Genomic DNA, 23,967 nt, shown 5'->3' on the forward strand with positions numbered 1-23,967 from the left:
GGTGTCATTTTTAGAACCATCTCTGGCACTCCCCCTCACACTGACTGGGCACCCCCCTCACCACTGCTTTGCAGGGGCCACACCTCAGGAGCTCTTTGTAAAGTAGGCCCTCTCCATATACTGCAAACATGGTAAGCATACGGTTGTGCAGGGGAAATAATTCTATACTAAGTCACTTTCAATAAGAAAGGTCAGTGCCTTCCTTTCCACCAAGAAGTCTGAAACATTTTAAATCTATTTCAACCCTCTAGGGTAATTCACACCAAAACTAAATAATCAGCCAGAAATAGTCTGCTGTTGTGTTTTAACTTTTTAAACAGAGAAGATCATTTAAAACATTTCTTCTTGTCCTACCCAAATGATGAGATACAGAACTAGTGCTTCAAAGAGTAACTATATCAATGAAACGTCAACAAGTTACGGATCAACATTTTAATTGATTAAATATATTATTTTCAGGATCTTTTTGAAATTGCACTTGTACTGTACTAATCAACAGCCAAAGGCAATAAAAAAGTTTAAAACCAAAAACGTTCCGACATGAACACGTGACAGGAATTGCTGCTATGTAAAGTAACATACACTGCTCCCAAGAACAATTATATTTTTAGAAGATAATTCATCTTAACATGTGCAAGGACAAATCTGTAATCAAAGGCTGGAAGAAATATATATTAGTGCCTGCTTTTTAAAAGTTTATTTTACATTTTAAATACAATATTTTCTCATTTAAAAAAAAGCCAGGAAGTGCCTAACCCCGTGGTTTCTAGACCATATATACATGAGAGTTGATGGACAGCCTGACAAATGTTCTGGATGTAACAGTGTAGACACCTATGAGCTGGGACTACTGAATCAAAATTAGAAAACACAAATTAAGCACTGCTTAGGAGAAAATAATCCAGTTTCTGAACAAGCAAAAGAGAACAGAGTTAGATTTACCATCTAACGTCAGGTAAACAAAACAGGTTAAAAAAACAGAAATACAACACACAAAAAAAATAAACAGCCCCTTATGTAGTGAACTGGATATACTGCAGCTAATCGATGGAAACCCTCCGACAAGGAGTGATTTATTATTTGAAATTTTAAAAATCTAAGTATTTCAGTAACAACATATAATAACATCACGTGTATACTGCCATCTTTGTCCCTTTCTATCTATACCGCCCTCCCTTCTGAAAACAAGAATCTCTACACTAGTCAATCACTTATACAAATTTGAGGCAATTAATCCATATTTGTTTTTAGGAAAACAAAGATGTACCTCTTCCCATCAATAAAGATATAATACAGATTAAAGCTATAAAAAATTTAAGCATGGACATATGCATTTCCAATTCTCTCTAATAAGTAATTCCAAACTGGAATCATGTAGGGTTTGTGCCTAAGTAGCAACAAATTAAAAAAAAAAACGGACTCTCTCTGGCAGTGATTTCCATATTAGTGCAATGTTATTCCCCACACACTGAATTATATTTAAATGATTTCAAACATTTTAATTCAGTAGGTGCCAATTTGAGTTTACAAAATATAGTTAGCTATATGCTTGTGTAGAAAACAGTTTCGATTTGAGAAGCTCTAAAAAGCAAAATCAAGACAAAAATGAACTAATTTTGCTTTGCTACGGTAGTATGAATGTCAGATGAAGAAAAAGGACTGAGAGTTTGTGAAGGCTTGCTTACATAGATGTCTGAGGTTCTATTTATCTTGATACCTCAAATTATCAATCAGGTTGGAACATTCTATCTTAAGATTATCTCAAAAATAATTCTCTGTAATATAACTGAACTAAACAGCCATGCCCAAAGCAAAAACAATCTGGGTCATTCAGAACAAGATCAAATTGAGGCAATTTCATTTTCTATTATCATCTGTGAGGTCTTAAGTTTTTAAGTTTTAAAAATGACAACCTTCAGTCAAAGTCAGCTGCACCTCATGTAGACTATTAACAAAAGGATTTCCAATGAGAGGGCAGGGTAACTACGGGCTCTCATAAGACATGTGGAGCAGGCAGCAACGGACTAGCCATCAGCCAGGTGGGGTCAACGTTGGGAGGTTTTATTTCGGAGACTTTAAAGATTTAACACACAGCTCGTGTAACGGCAGCATCCACTAGTGACTCTGCTGGTCAGCACCCAAGGGCCAGCTGAGTCTGAGGAATCCCGTTAACCCCAAAGCATTAACTCCTAAGAGTCTCAAGGAAATCCTGATTCCCAGCAAGAGTTCACAAACCATCAGACCAAAATCAACAGGGTAAACACTGACTGCAACGCTCTACAAAGTCAAAAGAAATTCCAAATTAAATGCCATTGTCTGCCCAACCCTAGACTCCAGACTCTGTAACAACATCTTTATCTAGTATAATAGACTCTGTAGTAGACTGATTTTGACCTCCACAAAGAATAGGAGTTGTCAAACTTGAGGAGATAGACTCCTCTCCCTGGATATTGGTGGCTGCCGGCATACACTTCTTCATGACAGTCCCGTCGGTACACAGGCACAATCTCATCCAGCAGAGGCTTGTTGGCATTTTTTTTGGCTTTCTCTTCAGAACTGATGTTTTCTATGAGAGAGAATAAAGACAAGTCAGTGCAGAGATCCAAAAAAACCCTGTTTGCATCAAGCATTTAAACCCTATCCTTTCTTTGAGAAATTGCTCAGGAGAATTCTCTCAATCCGTTCTACAACTCATGTGCATGCGAGCATATACTGGTTCACTCCCTCATTCATTTACTCCTATATCTGAGCAACTGCCACGCGCCAAGCACTGTCTGGGCCCTGGGAGCCCAGTGGTAAACATCTGGTGGTGGTAGCAGTCAGTATCCTCTCTCTCTCTGTACTCTGACCACTGCTGCTATTTCTAAGCCCCACTTCTCCCCTTCCACATCCATTCAATTCCTAATTCCTCCCAACAGAAGGAATCTCACTCATCTGAGTAAGACCAAGGAAGGGACCAGCCCGGTGGTGTAGCGGTTAAGTTCCCACATTCTGCTTCGGCAGCTCGGGGTTCGCCGATTCAGATCCTGGGTGTGCACATGGCACCACTTGGCAAGCCATGCTGTGGCAGGCATCCCACATATAAAGCAGAGGGAGATGGGCATGGATGCTGGCTCAGGGCCAGTCTTCCTCAGGCAAAAGAGGAGGAGTGGCGGCACATGTTAGCTCACGGCTAAACTTCCTTAAAAAAAAAAAAAAGACCAAGGAAAATGTTGCTCTGATCCTCCTTTTCAACAATATGTAAGTCCACTCTGCTTTAGGAAGTTTCTGGAAAGGGAGCTTATGTGGACTATTAATTTCTTTATGTCTTAAATATAAAGAGTAAAACAAGAAAAACCACAGTAGAGAGGTAGGCATTTAGAGACAGTGAAAACTCAATTATTTTCACTAGGCCTGTGTTGCTCAGGGATGATCCCAGAGGCAAAAAATGAGTTCTGATTCTAGGTTTGCCCTGGTTAACAGTTTTCTGAACTGTACTGATACAAGGTTAGGAAAAAAATACCTATATAAACCTGCAGGAAAGAGAAAATTATGAACCAGCTTCAAAGTCTGTTTCACATATTAAATATAAACAGCCCCAAGAAAAACAGGTCAAGAGAATATTCAGCACAGAAAAGACGACGACTTTCAGGTTTATAACATGGCAGAGTGAATTTCGGCAACAGGAGTTAAAAGCATGACGACTGTCAATGGCCACCACTAGGAACTTAAACAAGGAAAGTCTGAGAAACTCTCACAGCCTAGAGGAGCTCAAGGAGATATGACAACTAACTATAACGTGGCATCCCGGATGGGATCCACTAACATCAGGTAAAAACTAAGGAAATTTGAATAAATATGAACTTCAGTTAATAATGTATCACTATTGTTTCACTAGTTTGATGAATGCACCATAGTACAATATAAGATGTTAACCATAGGGGAAACTGGATGCAGAGTATATGGGAACTCTGCACTATCTTTGAAACTTTTCTGTAAATCTAAAACTATTCTAAAACAAAAAGTTTATTTGTAGGGGCCGGCCCCTTGGCCAAGTGGTTAAGTTCGTGCTCTCCACTTCGGTGGCCCGGGTTTCGCTGGTTTGGATCCCGGGCATGGACACAGTACCGCTCATCAGGCCATGCTGAGGGGCGTCCCACATAGCACAACCAGAGGCACTCACAACTAGAATATACAACTATGTACTGGGGCGCTTTGGGGAGAAGAAGGGGGTAAAAAAAAAATTGGCAACAGATGTTAGCACAGGCGCCAATCTTTAAAAAAAAAAAAAAGTCTATTTTTTAAAAAAGCAGATGACACTCTTATAAATAGGCCCAAATCAGATTTGCTTTGTCATAGCAATACTTAAAATTAAATGTCCTTCATTTACAAATGAGAAATACAGAGCCATTTAAAATGTATACTATTGCCTATAACGATATCCATGAAACCGATTATTGGTCCACAAAGTGAAGATGTAAATTTTGTACAAAATTTGTAAAGCTAAAAGTTACTGGGATGGATGAACAATGCATCTTACATCACTTTAAGCAGACTTGGGACCTGGAAACAATAAAGAAAGTGGAGAATGAGGGCAGTAGGATGGGTTACCACCCACGCTTCTTCCAAGAAAACAAACTCCTCTATCTTTCAAGAACTAAGATAAACCAAAGCAACAAACCAACAAAAAACCTGGACTCCTCCTCCCCCTTCAACTGAGCTAGAAAGGACTCCCCCCATAAACCGCACAACGAGGACAGACATGGCGGCACAGCAGCAGCCCTCCGAAGGAGGCATGAGGCACATGGACAAATGCAGTCTGTGAGCCACATCTTCAGGCGGGAGAAAGATATGCTCACTCTGAGCACACAATTCTCGGGAGCAATAAATCCTCACTGTTCTTACTGTTGATACAGAGGTTTTAACGGATTCGTTTTACTTGTAAATCATTTTATGATTAGGAACGGCACAAGGACAGGTAATGCCACTTTCCATTTGAGGATATCATCTATTAGAGCAAAGGTCAAGGACATCAAGGTTCCCAGCTCTAGAGGGACTAGACCCCGGCCATTGTTACCAGTGCTCTTCCCAACATCAATAACCCCCAAACGATAATCGGTGGAGGGCTCAACTAGGAGGTACCCTCCTTTTAGAAGCTCTGTGGCAGCCAAGTAGGAGAAATATATTACCTCAACCTATTTCTGAACACAGAATTCTTCCACATTATTCACAAAGCTCTTTGTAAGTACAATAATTTGCACACACACACAAAAACTTTCCTTCCCAGACATCTGCAAACAGTCTGATTTTTAACGAGTCCCTGTACATCAGAAGGGCCAGCACAGGGCTCAGTCCCTGGTCCCGATGTTGCGGTGGGCACCTGAGACGATGGCAGCGGCACCCACCCTGCAGCCTGCTCAGTCTCTCTCTCACCTCCTGGTGGTTCTTTTCTTTCTCGTTTAGTCAGTAGTATCCTTGGGCAACACATTACTTTGCTAGCGGAACTCAGAAATAAAGATTGCTGAAAACAAAATGCCATGTAAGACAAGTGTGTGTGTCTCCATATCACTGCAGCCCAGAGGGCGCACACTGCGGCACGGTGTGGCAATGCGATTCACCTGTGTACCTCAAAAGCCGCGTGAGCGTGAGCCTCCCTCCACGCACCTCCACCACCACCTCCTGAAACTCACTCCAGCATTGCTCCGGGAAACGTTCCCAGCCCTCTTCAAGAACACGCGGTCTGCCTGCACGTCACCGGAAAGGAGAGGGATGGCCAAGAACTGAGAAGGTGCCGCCCCAGCCTCGCAGTCGAGGCTCCCGCCACACCACTCTCAATCAAGCCAACGAATATTTAAGTGCTTACGAAGAGTGTACAAAAGTCCTGAGTTCTAACTTTTCTGGATAACAAAATTAAAGAGTCTATCTTCTCAATCAATAAGCAATACATTCGATAACACACTTCTTAGACCAATGTACTTCAGGCTGTCCTTGGAAACACTCAAGTTTGTCTACTTAGAGAAAAGAAAAAACTACACTCAAGTAAAATAGGAAAGAATGATTTAAAGTTTTTTAGGTAGGATGTTCTGGTGAGTTTCTGTATTTACATCAAAAAATCTTAGTAAAAAGCCAATATCAGAAATATAAATTTAAATAAATTCCAGAGTTGGCAGAATTTCTTGCTTGCTCCTTTAAAAATTTTCAAAATGACCTTCTGCATTTAGCTTTTCAACACACAAGGCTGGAAGTAAAATAATATTCAGAAAGCAGTAAAATAAATAGCCAAACAGACCTCATTATCATTCAAAAAAAGATTCATGTCTGGCCCCAGTCCCCTACAGGAGGCTGGCTTCTCTCACAACCTTTTCAGCCCAAGGTCCCACTAATGAAGAGACTGACCCCCGTCCAGGAAGTGTTAATCAGCAAGCATAAGGCTGGCTGACATCTGAACCACTGCCACTTTTGCCAGCATACAACCCAGCAGCTACCGAATACAGACCCATGGTTCTACCTTCCTCGTCCTCGTCGTCATCGCTGGACTCACTGACATGCACGCTGACAGCAGTGTTTGGAGAGTCTGTCCATTCAAAATATACCCCAAACCCAATGTCATAATTGTCTGTAGCAAATTCCCAAAAGAGATACGATCCTTCTTCATGGGTGGGTACTCGAACAGTGACCACTTCTCCTCGGCCCACCGTAATCACGGAATCCGCATCCTGCCGAATCTTCTCTTTAAAGTCTTTGATCTGGGGTCGTGTCCACATGGATGGAGCTGCTATTACTGGAAGAGATTCTAAAGGCAACAGGAATTACAAAAGCTACAGAGGATGAGCCTTCGCCTGCAGGCAGCAACATGAGCAGAGGACCACCTGCCCAGCTGTACTTAGGCACCAAGTGCAGTACGGTCCACCTCGGACCAGCGACTCAGGAGTGTAAGAGCCTCCCCATTCAGTCTCCCCTAAGTTACTACATTTCACAGTGTCACAGGTATGCAGAGGGCGTCACACCACTTCAGGTGACAGAGCAATCCACAATCTTAGAAGTGATTTTTCCCAACGCCCTATTTACATATGGGGATTTAAGAATGACCCTGGAAACTCCCTACCTGGAGCCAGAGAATCGTTCTAACAAACAAGAGAGATGTGGACTTCGGAATAAACTCACTTTTGGATGTGGACAAAGAAAGCTGGGCCTTGACTTCAGTCTCTCTCTTGAAAAAAAGTCTTGACCTCTGAATATTCCAAAGTTCTAGGGTCTATTCTAGGAGCTCAAAGAAACAGAGACACTGGGACAGGACTAGAACCGCTGGGCACTGAGTCAAAAGGGGTACGGGCTTGTTACCAAGCAGTATCCAGGTGTGCTGGACTACTCAACGGGTCTTCCCTTTGAGGGAAAACAGAGCCTTTGACAGAAGATTCATTAGAAAATACTGGTAAACTCTTATAACAGGAAAAAGGAAAAAAAAGGAGGAGAGCTGTAAACCAAGGGATTTCAAAGTCTTTCCTGAAGCTCTTTTGTATTACTTGTTCTAAAAAGGCAAGGACGATTTCTGAAACCAGCTTCCTTATGAACCTTACCACTGTCCCTGGTCACTGTCACTGAAATGCTCTTCTCTTCCTACTCAGTTAACTCCTATTCTTGCTTCAGATCTCTCAGCTCAATTGTCCCTTCCCCAGGAAAGCCTCCAGTGACTTCTCTGACTAGGTCACAGGCCTCATATTACATGCTCTCAAACTAAAATATACCTCTCACTCCATCACAGTACTTACCACGGCTACAGTTTATATTTTATGTATGTTACTTTGTCTCACCACTGTACCCCTAGCACTCAGAAAATCTTCAACCAATTGTTGAATGAATGAGCTGCCCATGAAAAGAGAGCAGACCTTTGAAAATCCCAAGTTATCTCATAGGTAAAACGGTACTTTAGTCTCAAAAAATACATTGTAATATGGCAGCCAGCCTCCAAGATGGCCCCCAGTAATCCACCTCTGGGTATTCATGCACTGAGGTCACCACCCAAAACGTATCAGGGTTGGTGTGTGTGACCAATAGGATGCAGCAGAAGTGCTGATGTGCTACTTCCCAAGGAAGGGCACAAGACACGGCCACTTCTGCCTTGTTCTCTTTTGGATCACGTGCTCTGGAGGAAGCCAGCCACTGTGCTGAGGACACTGAAGCAGCTCTAAGGAGAGACTTTCCAGCACAAGAACTGAGGCCTCCTGCCAAGCGCCGGCGCCAACTTGCCAGCCGTATGAGGGAACCATTCTGGAAGCACAGCCTCTAGTCCCAGGCAAGCCATCACATGATTACAGTCCCAGACACTAGCTTGACTGCAACCTCATGAGAGACCAGAACCACCGGCACTCAGCTAAGCTGCTCCTGAATTCCTGACCCACAGAAACCGTGTGAGATAATAAATGTTTACTATTATTTTAAGCTGCTAAATTTGGGTGTTATTTGTCACACAGCACTAGAGAACCAATATATATAATAAGACAACCCAAAGTGTCCACAGGATATCTGATTTGCTCTTCTATACTATTGGAAGGGTCACCAGAAGCATGAGATTCAGACTAAAATGAGTGAAAAAGCATTCAATTCTCACAAATATGTAACTACTATCAAAATCTAGTTACCCTGTCTTCCTGACTTGTGCTTTTCACGAAGTCTAAATTATGACATCTGGGTGGACGAACACATACGCCAAACTGTACCTTTTGGTCCATTCTCCAGGGCTTCTTCTGCAGCTTCTGGTTCAAGTTCTTTTTCAGAGTTGTCAGTGTGGGTTTTGGCCTGTCCATTAACTGACAGCATATCACTCGGTGCAGCTGCATTCACTTTTGATGATGCAGGCAAAGAAGCCCCAGCTACTGCTACTTCCTGTTGCTTCTGCAATGCTGCCTACAAGTCGAGACAAAGTGAAGATACGCTGACCAGGAAGGCTAACAAATGGGACATTCGCCTTGGAATGCATTCTGACCCCCAGTTTTTGCCCTACCACAGCACTCTCCTTCAAGAAATTACTAATAAACTTTATCAGTTTTTATCCTATCTATAATGAATTTTAGTACAATATCAAACCAACAGCTGAAAATGATAAAAAAAAATCAACATGTCCAAAAATCTACAACTGAGGATCACATTTCTGTGACTTGAGGATCACCAGAAAAACTAGGAAAAATTAAAGTAGGTAGAAATAATCAACCCAAAATAAAATTAAGGGCAAAAACTGAACATTGTAACATTTATTCTTAATATTGAAAGAAGAAAATCTTCTTGATACAATTCAGATACAAAAAATTTGAATTAGGAAAATTAAACCTGGTAGAAATAAATGGTCACAGAAGAAAATTCACAAAGGCAGAAGCTGTAATTGGTAAAAATCTGATGTGGGCCCCCAAAGTAACCAACAAATAAAATACAATTATTCTAATATGGACCAAAAAAATCAATAAATTAAATCTTCACTGTAAACTATATACAAAAAATTCTTATCACAATTAAATTGAAAACTATTAATCACGTTGTAAAATGAATTAAATAGGCTTATAAAATGGAGTTTGAGGTCAAAACACTTTCTCAATGAAAATTCGTCACTGTTTACATAATTATGATTAAAATATGTATATTCATAAATATGAAATAAAAATGTCTTCTGAGTCAAAATTGGAGAGTAAATACACCTTAAACCCAAAGGACAACTATTTTGGGACGTTCTTCTCTTACATTAAGATGGATAGTTATTACTAGTAGAAATACCTAAGTATTACTTAAGTAACTTTTGGGGGAACTTTAAATTGAATTATTACATACAGAGAAGTATCTAAATCATAAATGCACAGCTTGATCATTTTTCATAAATCAAACATACATGTAACCAACACCCAGATCCAGACTCTCTGCATCTCAGGACCCTCCCTGGCGCCCCTTCCCATAAACTCCCCAAGGGTAACACCTATTCTGACTTGTGAGACTACAGATTTGCTTTGCCCGTCTTTGAAGTTTATATAAATGGAATCGTACAACATATGCTCTTTTCTGTGTCTGGCTTCTTTCACAACATTATTTTTGTGAGGTTCATCTCCAGGGTCACAAGTAATTGTATTTAGTTTGTTTGCATTGTTATAGGATATTCCATTGTGAAAATACAAAATTTACTTATCCATTTTACTGCTGATGAGCATCTAAGTAACTTTTTAAACTAAAACACTAATTTATAAGTAAGCATATGTTTACAATAGTAAAAAAGAAAGAGAAAATTTAGAGGAAAAAGCTGTTATAATCTCATGGTTTAGGAACAGTGACGTATTTTGGCATATCTGTATAAACATTTCATTTGACATATCATTTACAAACCACTTACTTAAACAAATGGCAATACCTCTCTGCAGCTAGCGCAGGCTAGTAACACTTAAGATTTTAAAATACCTTCTTCCAAGGCCTAGATTCTCAATAATTTCCGAATTCGTTTTCTAGAAAGTACCAGCTTCCAGAAAAAGTGCATAGAACAAAAACAAGCCAGCACACTCAGAACATTCACTACATGAAGGAAAGCAAAAGAAGCATTTCTGTTGATGATCAGCAGGTCCAGCGCACAGCCCCTCCGTCCAGTAAGCCTTTCTTGAAACTCTCTAGCAGAATAAACAACTCCTTCCCCGGGATCCACTGTCCATGAATATACATCTATTGTATGTAATAGACTGAAATTATTTTCATAATCCTCTTCTATACTTTTAAGTTTTAAAAGCACAGAAAGATACAGCAACAATGTAACAAACACCCCGTAACTATAGACCCAAATTAACAAGTGTTCGCATTTTGTCATTTTGCTCAGTATTTATATAAAAATTAATACTTTCTGGGGCTGAAGTTCCCTGTGTTTCTTCCTCAGTCCCTTTCCTTTTCTCTTCCCAGAGACAACTGATCAATTTGATAAACCAAATTTGATCGCTATAATCTAAATTACAGCTTTCTAGCTCTGTTTCAAATATTCTTGGTTTTGCCCTATTGACTGTGTTCTCATTAAGTGAGAGCAGTCTACAAACAGGACAGTGTGTGTGTGAGCTATCCCACTGAAAAATTATCTCCAAGCCTATCAAAGAAGCAGGAAAAGGGGAGTGATACGCTAAAGTAGAAACAGGCTTTAGAGGACAGAAAAGAAATTCCTCAAAAATACCGCTTGTTATCTTGAAGGAACTCTTGTTTGACATCCTTTTCCTCCTCTCATGGATTGCACAAAACCTGCACTGCTTTTTAACTGTTCACTAATGGTAAAGACTCAGGCGAAAACGTAGTTTAGGTAAGAATAATTTTCAAGGACTTTAAAGAGCTTGGCAAAACAACAAAGCATTACTTCATCTAACAAGAAATGTTGAGCAACACTAACGTAACACTTTTCTTCACTCAGATTTTTTGACAGGTGGTAACTGCTTTATAAGTGAAAATTAAATAAGTAAAACTTAGCTAGGTTAAGATCAAGGAGGCATTTTAGACCTGTGCAAGATGTAAAAAATGAATGTAAGGGGCCAGCCACGTGGCACAGTGGTTAAGGCCAGCATGCTCTGCTTCAGCGGCCCGCATTTACAGGTTCAGATCCCAGGCACAGACCTACACCATTCATCAGCCATGCTGTGGCTGTGACCCACATACAAAGTAGAGGAGGACTGGCACAGATGTTAGCTCAGGTCTAATCTTCCTCAAGCAAAAAAAGAGGAAGATTAGCAAGAGATGTTAGCTCAGGGCTAATCTTACTCACCAAAAAAAAAAAAGAAAGAAAGTAAAGTTGGTTATTTTCCATATGTACCAAACACTCCTAGAGAGTAACTATTTTCTCATGGTACTCCTCTGGTAGTCCTGTGAGGTTAACAAAACAGGTACCAGGATTTTATATCCCATTCTTACTGATTGGGAGAAAAGGCAGAACAATCAGAGTAGCAGGTAACTTGTCTGAGCTTAAACAAGAGCGCCAAAGCCAGCACAGAATCCAAGGGTTATCTGCCCCCGCCCCCAACTCAAACCCTTGTTTTCCCCCCCTAAACCACCTACTCCTGTGTGGAAGCAAAGTGTGGGGGTAGGGAGATGGAGGACTACCACTGTGTTGTGGATGAGCACTGTCTAGCTGCTGTACTTAGCACAAACATCAAGATAGACCCACCCAGCTCTGCAGAACCAACTGACAGCCTCAGGGGACAGGGTGCTCCTACTGGAAGCTATCCGGGCCTGTGACAGTGCACTGCCTGAAGGACATCCTTGAGCTAACGCCAGTGAGTCCTCACGGTTCCAGGACCACTATCAGAGTCTACGTCAGACTCACGAGAATGACACTCGGTTCATGCAACTCCCAAACACCCTTACGACAATAGGACGGTGGCCCCATCATTTATTGCTTCACTATCATATACTGTCTTTCATAACTGCCCCGTGAAACTCTAAAGTCTCCCCCCCCAAGGAAGGTCAGCTAAAAGTTACTTTATACCTCAGGAGCTAACTAATGCAAAATTCATTAGCAACTGTTAAAGAACTTGAGTTCCAACGAAACTAAAAACCCTCTCTGAGGCTGAATTCTGGGCTTGTCTATCGTACCTGTTGCTGTGCAAGCTGGACTTGATACAACTGCTGCATATACTGCTGATAGTGCTGCTCCTGCAACTGGCGGATGAGAATCTGCTGCTGCTCGTAGTTCCCTGGATACTGCTGGGCTGCGTACTGCTGGAACTGCACGGCAGTCTGGGAGTTTAAGGCTGCCATTATCTGCTGCCTAGAAACATTAAAAAATATATACTAGTCTGACTACAGGAGATCGTTCACGACAAAATAAAATGTCCTTGTCATTTATAATGTATAACTCTTAAAACTGACTAAGCTAGTAATATATATCAATCAGCATGTGTCCCAGGCCCAAAAGAAAGACTTAAGAAAATAAACTTGGCCTCTAATTTTTCACTTGGGTTTTTCAAGGAAGATCTGGGATGGAGAGGAAGAATAAGCATGTCATTGTCTTTGTCGTTGTCATCATCATCACCACCACCACCATCGTCACTGCTAGCATTTATTGCACCTGTACTATGAGCCATGAGTGTTCACAGCACTTCCACATACTAAGCCACTCGGTCCTCACACCATGCTCTGAGGCAGGGTTCCAGGGAGGAGGGAGTGAGGGTGCTCAGTAACTTGACCATGATTACACTGCTAGTAGATGCCAGAGCCAGGCTTCAAGGCTAGGCTCTTTGGCTCCAGCCTATGTCTCTAACCATGATGCTCTAAGAGGACGGGTTGTCATCGATGGCAAGATGAGATATTTCAGTGGTGGCCATGGCTTCTCTACCTAAATACATGAAAAGCAGTAAGAGGCAGAAGAATAGCTAAAAGATGTTACAGGTGGCCCTGTGTAAGTATAAATAAAACCAGTGAAAATGTGAGGATCCTTAGCATTTCATTTAAAGTCTGTCTTAAAGAGAACACTGAAAATAATATCTGGGCACACTAGGTTTAGAGATACTAATTTCTGTAAACTATTACAATTCTCTTTTACCTTTTTTCAGAGGAACCACATGCTTCTTAACTCAGTTATGTGACCACCTTAACAAAGACCTCAAAGCCATCTATTAATAGATAAACAGATAAATAACAAAGCAAAATCTCACAAACTGCTGAATAAAACAGGACACTGGGTCCACCTAGGGCATGCCTCTCCCCCTCCCCACCCCTCATAGTCTCTCTCCAGAGAAGAATGAGGCTCTGGGTCAGTTTGAAGCTTTTGAGGAACAAATAATCAAGAAAAATCAATGGACTCTGTTGTTCTCTGGTTTAATCTATATGCTGTGCCACCTCTTGGACCCCAGGCCTTCTTCTCACAGTGTTTTATGGCTGGTAATCCCTTCCTCCTTGGGCCCTTGGCTCCCTCTTGAAGAACCAGTCCCTTCTGAGACAGGTGCTCTCATCGCCCTTACTGAATAAGAAATGGCTTCAGCTCCCAAGTTCCGTACTAGGGGACTAGGAATAGATATCTGACAGGCTGGATCAACTAGCTTCTCTGTCCTGGGGATCTGTAACTGGGTCTCTGAGATCCCAGCCAGTCTCTGTCAGATGCATGGAAACAAAGACCACATAAACGCAGGCTGGGACAGCCTTGCACATGCCAAAGCAGAGTGTGACAACTTGCAGAGAACAGGAAGAATGAAACAGAGACAAAAGCTGAGAAGCAAAGACAAGAAATCATGTGAACCCAGAGACAGAGAGAAAGCGAGAAACCTTAGCTCCTGTTCTAGTCATGAGTTCTGGGAACGAATCCCAAATCCTTCCAATACAGTCCCCTTTTTGCAACCAAATGATGCTTAAGATGAGGCCCTCTTTGCTAACACATCATTGGTACAAACGGCAAGCAGCTAACATCGGGCTACCTCCCAGTCATACAAACCACAGAATGACTGTAAGGCACACAATGCTGAAAGGTCGATGACAACAGTGTGGCAGTCCACTTCTCCTGCTTAATCTAAGCCAGAAAACAAGCTTACTTTTGCTGCTCTAACCGAAGCCTCTCTTCCTCTATCCGCCTCCTCTCCTCCTCCTCCCGCCGAAGCCTTTCTTCTTCTTCTCTTCTGCGTTTCTCTTCCTCCTTTTGCACACGTTCTCTTTCTTCCTCTTCACGCCGCCTTCGCTCCTCCTCCTCCTTCCTACACCGTTGAGGACAGACAATGAACCTCAGACAAGGAATCCCGTCTAAAAACAACTTAAGACTTTATTTTCCAGTGAAAATCAACACAACCTTTTTAGAGAACAATGTGGTAATATTATTAAAATTTGCAAAGCATACACTCCACTAGTACAAATTTATCATATGGAGTCAATCTCACAGTATACAGGATCACAGCAAGAAATACTGCTGCACAGCAACAGAAAAAGATGTCTGTCAGTAAGATACTACTACTTAAATCACTGTAATATACCCATACCCTGAAGATTCCCCTCTATATATACTCACAGCACAAGCTCTTCCTTCACACTACTCGCTGTAGTTGCAATTAAATTCGTGTGATAAATTTACCAATATATCCGTCAATCATTAAAATGCATGCTGTGTAAGGGCAGACACTGCCTGTCTCACACCGCTACATCCTCAGGATTTAGCACAGTGCTGGAAAGAACAAGCACTCAACGAATGCATACAGAAATGAATAATTCACCCTGAAATGCCAAACAGGCACAAACAAAGGACAGAACTACATGGCCAAAGATGTAAAGACATTTACTATATTTGTTTAATGAAAAATCCAGGTAAATACACAGAAAAAGGTCTGGAAAGACATACCTTAAACTTGTCATTTGTTAGCTATAGAGAGAAGAGTGGTATTAAAAAGAAAGGTGGGAAGGAAGGTCTTCAGTTTGTGCTTCATGAACTGTCACAAATGGAAAATCATTTATATTGCATATATTTGTATATTATTTCTGAAATTTAAAAAAATTTAGGGGCCAGCCTGGTGGTGCAGCAGTTAAGTTCACACGTTCTGCTTTGGCAGCCCGGGGTTCACTGGTTCGGATCCCAGGTGTGGGCCTAGGCACCACTTGGCAAGCCATGCTGTGGCAGGCGTCCCACATATAAAGTAGAGGAAGATGGGCACGGATGTTAGCTCAGGGCTAGTCTTCCTCAGCAAAAAGAGAAGGATTGGCTGCAGATGTTAGCTCAGGGCTAATCTCCACCCCCCTCAAAATAAATAAATAAATTTAAAGTTTTTTAATTTAAAAAAGAAAACAACAGTTGTAAAGCTAGGTGCAGACCTCACCTAGCTCCCCCCTCAAGCACAACGGAGAACGGACTCTTGCACTAGGAATGGATGCACACGGGTCTAAGAGTGCTGTGGAGTACAGGGAGGCTGAAGACAGGATGAAAGACAAGCTGCTGAGGATTCTCAAAGAAGACACCATCTCTTGGTCCTACCGTGAGAACTGTCTGGGTTACCCTATTTTCCTCTCCAAACTCCTATAAGTGATTAACAACACACCCGAGCCACAGTCAAGGCTCAAAATATAGCAATAACATGACCTACTTGTAATGTGTCTCAGCTGGTACACAGGCCAAAATGTTCCACAAGCCAGAGCTCAGGCTTCAGGATAGAGGAAGTCTAGTCTTTAAATGCTTTGGAAGGATTCTATATGGGCTTCACCTCATGACAGAAGTATATTTTTGAAAGGAAAAACGCAGCTTATAATGTTTAGCAGTAACTTAAATATTCAATTTATCATTAAAAAAAGAACTTAGAAAGCAATGTTTACATACTTCCAAAGACTTTATAGCTACACCTCATTGGTTCAACATCACTACATGTGGACTGTAGTACATAAATCAATTCTCCAGTAAAGGAACCTCATTCCATTCTGATAAGAATCAAAACTTCCTTTGCATAAATATCTTCCGAAAATGTATTAAGCTATTTCTTATTCCCTTAAACAGAATAAATTATATCTAGTGCTCTCTCTCGCGATGACTCAGGAGTTATAACCACAAACATAAAAATCATATATGTCATAATACAGTGATGGAGAAGTTTATCTTCATATTAAATGGCCCCTGACTGCCACACTTTATAATTCTTGTGTCTAGTTTTCGTAGTTTCTGTCTTATCCCTATCAGGCTATTTTCTCTTCTAATCTGTTATGTCCAATCCAGGTTAAGGTGGGAAATCAGAGAACCAACTGTTTCTAAAGTAAGTATAACATAATCTGAGGAAAAACTGGTTTTATGGCATCATTCTCATTGCCTAGAAATTTTAGATAGTCAGTTAGTGAAAATATAACCTCCTCGATAAATAAGATAAGGTGCTAACTATAATTCTGTTGAGTTCACAATCATGACAGAGAAACCCGCAAAGAGAACAGCGCATTCAGCAGCTGTTCCCCCTCCAACCCCTGGAAATCAGTAAGAAGCCACCTGGAAGACAGAGCCAATACGAAATGGCTACTTAAGGCCTATGTGCAGCACAGCTGGTAACCATGACATGGAGTATGAATATTCTAGAAACTCAAGGGAGACAGCAGCAAAGGGTGTGTCAGACCAGAGAGCAAGGAGGAGGGGCGGCTGAGTTCATGGTGCTTGCTCAAAAACTTAAGGGTAGTAACACAAGAGGAATGCTGCCATGCTGGATGGGTAGTTCCTTTTAAAAGTATAGTCAGATGGAAGCAGCAAGCCCCGTCCCCCCAAAACTAATAATATAAACACCTGCTCACATCAGGAAGTTTGAGCAACTGCCATAAGAAGTGGGGATCCAAGGGCAGTAGGACACCTGATCTAGAATAGACACCCCGTAAAGCAAAAGCATCAGTACATTGGGCTGCATAAGGACAGAGCACTCCGTGCCCTCAAACTTCACCTTTTTTTCTCTTGCTCTTCCTTCTCTATTTTGTGGGATGCAACATATGTCGAGAAGAGATGGCAACACCTGTTTAGGAGCTTGACAAACTCTACCATGGCGTCCTCTTTAGACATGTTTCCCAGGGCTGCCCACTCTCTCCTGTAAGGAATAACAAGAAAAGTTACCTCCTCTTCTCAACAGAATGAGAATTTGATTAATCCTAAACATGAACAATTCTCAATTATAACTAAAATGAAGAATGATTCTACTATAAACAAAAGGCTCAAAACGTCCAGTTTCAACGGCATGTATTGATTTCCTAAATTAGATACGCCACACGCAATCCAAACTCACTACTGTAAACTAGAATGGAACTCCACTGCCCATAATTTCCATACTAGCAAAAGAGTATCAGAGTGTTACTTTCCTTCTATCATATTTTAGCCTTAACTAAATAAACTACTCAATGTATTCTCTTTTCTCACAACTCTCTATATGTCCCAATAAGAGAATCAATTACTATATATTTTAAATGGCTGCTTTTAATATTACTTAGGAAGAATCAAATAAAGCTGTCCTTATGTTCATAATCAGAGGAGTAAACTTCTTCCACAATATTTAGCCATAAACATCTCCAAGCCAAAAACAGATAAACATCCGGAGTTTCCAGAAGCTGTAAGCAAAAATGTTTCAGTTCTTATTCTGAGCCAATGAACCAGCTCTTTACATCTTAACCAATTTACTTTATACCCTTTTTCAATATTATTCTCATTATATGCATTATACAACAAAATACTTACCTCCTGTCATTCCCCAACACGTCAAAAAATCCAACCTCAGGACAAGTGTCTGGATTATATGGACCCAGAAGAACCTGCTTATGCAGTGCCACAAGCTTCAGTTTTTCTTCGTAAGTTGGATGAAATGCTTTGCCATCTTTTTCTACAAGAAAAAGAAATGAAGAAAACAATCAGCACTGGCAAAATACATAATTTTCAGCATCATATGCTAAAGTTTTGCTATAAGGTATGTTACCAAACTTCCTGTGACAGACACAAACACTATCATGGTGAGATTTTAATTTTAAACACCAAATTTTAATAGTCAGATCCTAAGACAGAAACCCTTTATGCTGAATTAATTTTTTAAAATGAAGCCAAGTACTAATGTTTATTCTAAGACTACTACAGAGAAACCAATCTGTCAAGCTACAGTCAGGCACACACATACAGGTGTACCACTGGACATCTTTTATACATATTAAAAATGTTCAACAATCACTTTTTAAAAGTTTTTAAAAATAATTTTATATCAGTCACTCTTAATACGATCATGCATAAGAGATTACATGTATTTAGAAAAGCTACATTCAAAACATATCCATTCCACGGCAGCAGTATGACGTGGCGGAAGGGGCTCTGGAACAGCATAGGTTTAAACCGCATCTCAGACGCTCCCACAGCTGTAGGACCATTTAGCCCCTCCGTTCGTTCATCGATAAAGTGAGGAGTCCACTGCCCCTTCAGAGGTTAACAGGATATTATTAATAATAGTAACTGTTAGGTCCTTTTCCTTCCCTCATATTATGCTTGGCTCTGGCAGGTTTCCAGTGGGCAATTAAGAGTGAAGCCCATTTGACCTGCAAAGACTTTACGATCAACGTTCAAAAGTAGTACGAAATTGGGTGCTGGTAAAATAGGAAATCCTCAGAGAATAGTTCTGCTTCTTCAATAAACAGTAGCATTATTTATCAGTTGATTCTAATGATAATAAGAGATTGCAAAATTTCCAAAAAAGAAAAAAAGGAAGTAGAAAGTATATATTGCCTACAAATTTTATCCACGTACATAGTGGTCACCAAAATAAAATCTCTGATGATAAGAGAAGAATATGAGTTAAAGGTTATGAACAGGAAACTCAGAGGAGAAAAAAGAATAGAAGCTGTCAATAAGTTTCCCAAGATAGTCAATCTCACTAGTCAAGGAAATGGAAATTGAAACCATTAGATACCAAGAGCCACCCCACGCCCGCCCCCGCCATCAGATAGGTCAAAAAAAGATAACACCAAGAGTTGCCAAGAATAGATAACCAGGTACCCACTCTCACACACTAACGCTGAAAGTATAAACTATTACAGTTATCTTAGAAGGCAATTTGGCAATATATTTCAAAATTATACATGTGCCTGTCCTGTGATCGAGTAACTCCAATTCTCATTATCTACCCTTGATAAGCACTCTCAAATACATTGAAGGAGGCGGATACAGAGATGTTCATTACAGCACTGTTTTCTTGTTACGATAAACAATTTAAAAGTTCACTGATAAGGGAACAGCTAAATAATGCGGTATATTCAGACCGTGGTATAAATGAAGCAAGTACAGGAAATATTGTTAAGTGAAAAAAGCAAGCTGCAGGAAACTATATACAATCACAGTGCACAATAAATTTCATCGATTCTAAGCACTCCCACCAACACACACTTTAACATCTCTAAAATCAGAGATGGGTTTTACCATCTATATTTTACAGTTGTAATTGGCAGTTTTTCTTTCTTAATAGTATGTAAGATAATAGTTAAGTCTTAGAATTGATGAAATACAGCATGCAGACACACCCACATATTCTACAGCTATATTTATACAAATGTAAATACAAAGGACAAGACCTAGAAGAAGAAATGAGAGAAGATGAGAAGGAGAAAGTGAGAGGGGGCTAGGATTAGGAGGAGACAGAAGGGAATTTAAACCTTACTTGCAACATTTTAATCTTTCGAAGGAAAATGTGTGGAAGACCAAACTGAACCATTAAGAGGACCTGCCTCTGGGGATTGGCAAAACTGTGGGCGAGGACTGACAAAGAGTGTCCCATTTACACATACTTGTATATATCCGAAATTTTTTCAACAACAACAAACTCAAGTAATACCTGGAAAAAACAAAAATTAAAAAAAGACAAAACCGAGCCAGCCCAATGGCCTAGTGGTTAAGTTCAGCGCGCTCCGCTTTGGCAGCCCAGGTTCGGTTCCCGGGCACAGAACCACACCACTCGTCTGTCGGTGGCCATGCTGCAGCAGTGGCTTACACAGAAGAACTAGAAGGACCACTAGAATCCACAACTAGGTCCTGGGGCTTTGGGGAGGGAAAAAAAGAGAGGAAGACTGGCAACAGATGTTAGCTCAAAGCGAATCTTTCCCAGCAAAACAAACAAACCATACTTCAAAAAAAAAAAGACAAGACAAAACTGTGGCACTGACCTTATTTGTTTAATAAAAATCAAAACTCAGTAAGTTGTGAATCTGCCATCTGTTTTTGCTACTGAGCAAACAGTATCACTAGGCAATCAGCAACAAGAGCAACTTCCTTTAAATAAGCTTTTAGAACAGTAGTATCATAGTTCTGTATTTACCAACTAAAAGGCAATTTTCATTTTAAAATCTCTTAGAATGCTATTTTAATCAACGATGGACATCACCTAAGATCTTCTCTTAATATTCATTCCTACAACTTTATAAATGTTTATTGAGCCGCTGTTTGTAAATCACTGTGCTAGATGCTAGGGATTCACTGTTCTCATGGAGCTTACAAACTATTGAGTTCAACTGAAAAATTGTAACTTGGGAATGGAGTAAATAATTGTGTCTAGATGCATATTTCAGGTATACATATTACATATAGCGCAAATAAATTATAACAAAATTATATCGAGATAAAGAAAAGAGAGACTTTACTTCTGACCTAGGGAAAAAATAAAATTAGGTCAAAAAGGTAACGAAGTAGAATTGTTCCAACTCCTTCGGATGGGCCAATAGTTGCCTTAAATTCCAACATAGCATATAATTAAAATAAAGCAAAATGGATTCAAGTTTACAAAACCAAAATACAGCTTTACGTTATCTTTCACGTAAAAACCAACAAGCCTAAAAGAACTGCTCTTTCCTTCATTTCATTCCATTCCCAATGAAATCTCTCTGAAATACAACCTTGAAAAATTATCTTAGCAAGAAAAACAGTGTTACACTGTTCACTGCTGCATTATTTAAAATTAAAAAAGGAATCCAACCATTCAACAATAACACACTGCTTAAATTACAGTAACCCACTGACTGGATTACACAGCTATTCAAACAACTACAAGGGCTACACGGCATTTCAAAGAACAGGTTTATGACGCATGTGACCCAAGACCCAAAGAGAACATAGAAAAATAAAATTTTAAGAATTTGGTCAAGTGATTACACATTTAGATCTTTCTTTTAAAAAATTACAGTGAAGATTTTTCTTACGAAGTCAGCTAGCTAGAACTCTGAATTCTAAAATGTTAGGTAGTTAAAATATGTAAATCAATAGTAGCTACTTTTTGGTTACTAGTTACCAAGAAATCTTTCCCCACTTTGAAAGTGCCTGTAACCTTCCTTCACCATCTACCTTAATTTTACACATATTAATCACTACAAGTTTTCTTATGCTAATTACGTCACAGGTAATCATTAGAGAAACACAGTCCAGAAAAACTTTCTTCTCACTTCACCAAATTGTGATGATTTGAAAAACTTCAACTTCTGATCCTGGCCTATTAGTTAAAGATTATTATTATTTAGAAAGTTTTTGTTTTTTAAAACCAAAAAGGCACCAACCTAACCATGTCATTTTATCTTCAGCCTCACGAAAGGAAAACATCCCGGCGGCCGCAGAGAAAGGGGTGGTGAGCCTGAGAAACGGGCGGAGTGCTGAGTAGAAGGAAACATCCCTGGAGTGCTGAGTAGAAGGAAACGTCCCTGTTCTGCTCAGTCAGGACTCCCAGGATTTCATTTTGCTTTTTCCTTTGTTTATTTTCAAGAAAGTCTGAATTCTATGAAAGTGGTTGCTTTGACCTAAACGTCAACAAAGATAAAAAACTGATGGCCACTGGAAGACCAAACACTTTTCTGATTAATTGCTTAATAGAGCCATTTTCAAACAGACACACACACATTCTTATTTGCTTCAAGGAGATGAAGTGAAGCTAAGAGGACTAGTGGGTATGAAAATTTCTTTCTACTATGTCTACAAGTTATTTCAGTGGAGGGAGGGGCCATTTCTTACCAGGTGGTCCACGAGCCTGTTTGTTTCGAACACTCCTTAGTGCAGACGAGCTGCAGGGGACAAGGGCAGAGAGCGAGTCAACAAGGACGCTGTTCTCCTTCAGCACGGGGTGAGTCTAACCCCTAGCCCTCAAAAGTGACTCCTCGATAGGCAGGGTGAGTTTCAGGATTTGGGGATGTCATTTTAAACCTCAGCCCTTTTATGCCTGACGGGATTACGAATATATTGCCAAAATGTAAAGGATTTTTCAAAAGGAGAATATGTTTCTTAAGTGTTAGTTCTGGCCACGCAGTTAAACAGATCTGTCCACCACCATGAACCCCAGCACTCAGCAGCAGGCTTGTCCACAGGCACTCACCGCCAACACCACACCCAACAAATCTCACCAAAGAAGAAACCGGCGGTCCGCGTCAATCTCTGTGAGAATGGCGAAACAGTACCTCCACCCTCGCAAACTGTACTAGCACTTCCATAGAATCTTCTACACACGTTAGTTTGAAGAATCGCTCTATAATCCTTACTTTAAGTCCTATTAGTAAATCTTCAAAAATTAATCATTACTCTAGCTGGGGACCAAATTTGTCTCAAAAAAAATCAAAACAAAGGAAACATACCAAAATGTTAATACTAGTAATTATTTCTGAAAGACTGGATTACAGATTAGTTTTTTCTTTATTCATTTTTGATTTTCCCAAGTTTTCTTCAATATGCATAACGCACTTTTATATCAAACACACATACGCTGTTTTCTTTTCTAACAAACGTTTTGAAAGAGTGAAGGCAACTTATCTTTCAGCTTTTGGGATGAGGTTAACAGCTCAATCTCCCCTGAGGAACAGACAACACCCAGGAGGACGTGCTAATAATCCCAACCACGTTTAGGACAGGACAGCCCACGTCGTGTTGACGTTCTACACTTCAAAGAAAACACACAAAATGAAAGCCCGTCACAACCTTCGTTGTTAGGCAGACTGTTAGTATTATAAAAAAGTAACTTCTCTTCTACTCTTCAGGTGGCTCAGGTTCTTATATCACGAGGGTTTGTTTTTAGTTTTTTGAGTTAGATGAGAATAACTTCTTTCTAAATTATTTCTGATTCTATGGGCATCAAACATAGTTAGCAGGAAAGAAGTTATAACTACTATTAACTGCATAGACAAAAAAAGCCTTGCTAAAACTCAAAAATCTTTAACCAGGACCCTATTGCTAAAGGACAGTTCTATTTCAGTCCCGCCAGAAAGGAACACAGGCATCACCCTAGGTTTCTGCACTCATAGCGTTAATTATTACGAAGTGAATTTTGGAATTTTGTTTTGTATGACAACCAAAGAAAGAAACATAAATTATGCTTGGAAAAAAGCTGCAGAGTATTTTTTTGGTGCAAGTGTGGAAACACATCAACGAGAAGTAGAAAAGAATGAGGTCTCCTACCTAGAGAAGCATGACTACAAAGCTGGCCCTTCTCAATCGAATGGACTGAAAGGGATCACTTGTTGACATGTGTCCAGCAACAATTATAAAAAAGGTTCATTTTCTACAAATGGAAGACCAATCAA

The 23,967-nt window shown here is 40.2% G+C and overlaps 1 protein-coding gene across 3 annotated transcripts in view; it reads right to left on the reverse strand.

Moving 5' to 3' along the window:
- Positions 1 to 417: 417 nt before the first annotated feature.
- Positions 418 to 23,967, reverse strand: part of ACBD3 (acyl-CoA binding domain containing 3) — a 39,072-nt gene continuing 15,522 nt past the window's right edge. The window contains exons 1-9 of one of the 3 annotated variants that reach the window (XM_070501420.1): positions 22,412 to 23,248; positions 21,964 to 22,200; positions 18,128 to 18,269; positions 17,346 to 17,486; positions 14,496 to 14,654; positions 12,565 to 12,739; positions 8,697 to 8,883; positions 6,476 to 6,772; positions 418 to 2,566 (exon numbers count right to left, since the gene is read on the reverse strand). In XM_070501420.1, coding sequence (XP_070357521.1) covers positions 2,355 to 2,566; positions 6,476 to 6,772; positions 8,697 to 8,883; positions 12,565 to 12,739; positions 14,496 to 14,654; positions 17,346 to 17,486; positions 18,128 to 18,269; positions 21,964 to 22,006 — 1,356 coding nt within the window. In that variant the 5' untranslated portion in view covers positions 22,007 to 22,200; positions 22,412 to 23,248 and the 3' untranslated portion in view covers positions 418 to 2,354. Of the gene's footprint in view, positions 2,567 to 6,475; positions 6,773 to 8,696; positions 8,884 to 12,564; positions 12,740 to 14,495; positions 14,655 to 17,345; positions 17,487 to 18,127; positions 18,270 to 21,963; positions 22,201 to 22,411; positions 23,249 to 23,967 lie in introns of those variants that run through there. The other 2 variants (XM_044762756.2, XM_044762757.2) reach the window with 2 other exon arrangements.

The sequence above is a fragment of the Equus asinus genome, chromosome 30, assembly GCF_041296235.1.
Source record: "Equus asinus isolate D_3611 breed Donkey chromosome 30, EquAss-T2T_v2, whole genome shotgun sequence".
In the NCBI taxonomy this organism is placed as follows: domain Eukaryota; kingdom Metazoa; phylum Chordata; class Mammalia; order Perissodactyla; family Equidae; genus Equus; species Equus asinus.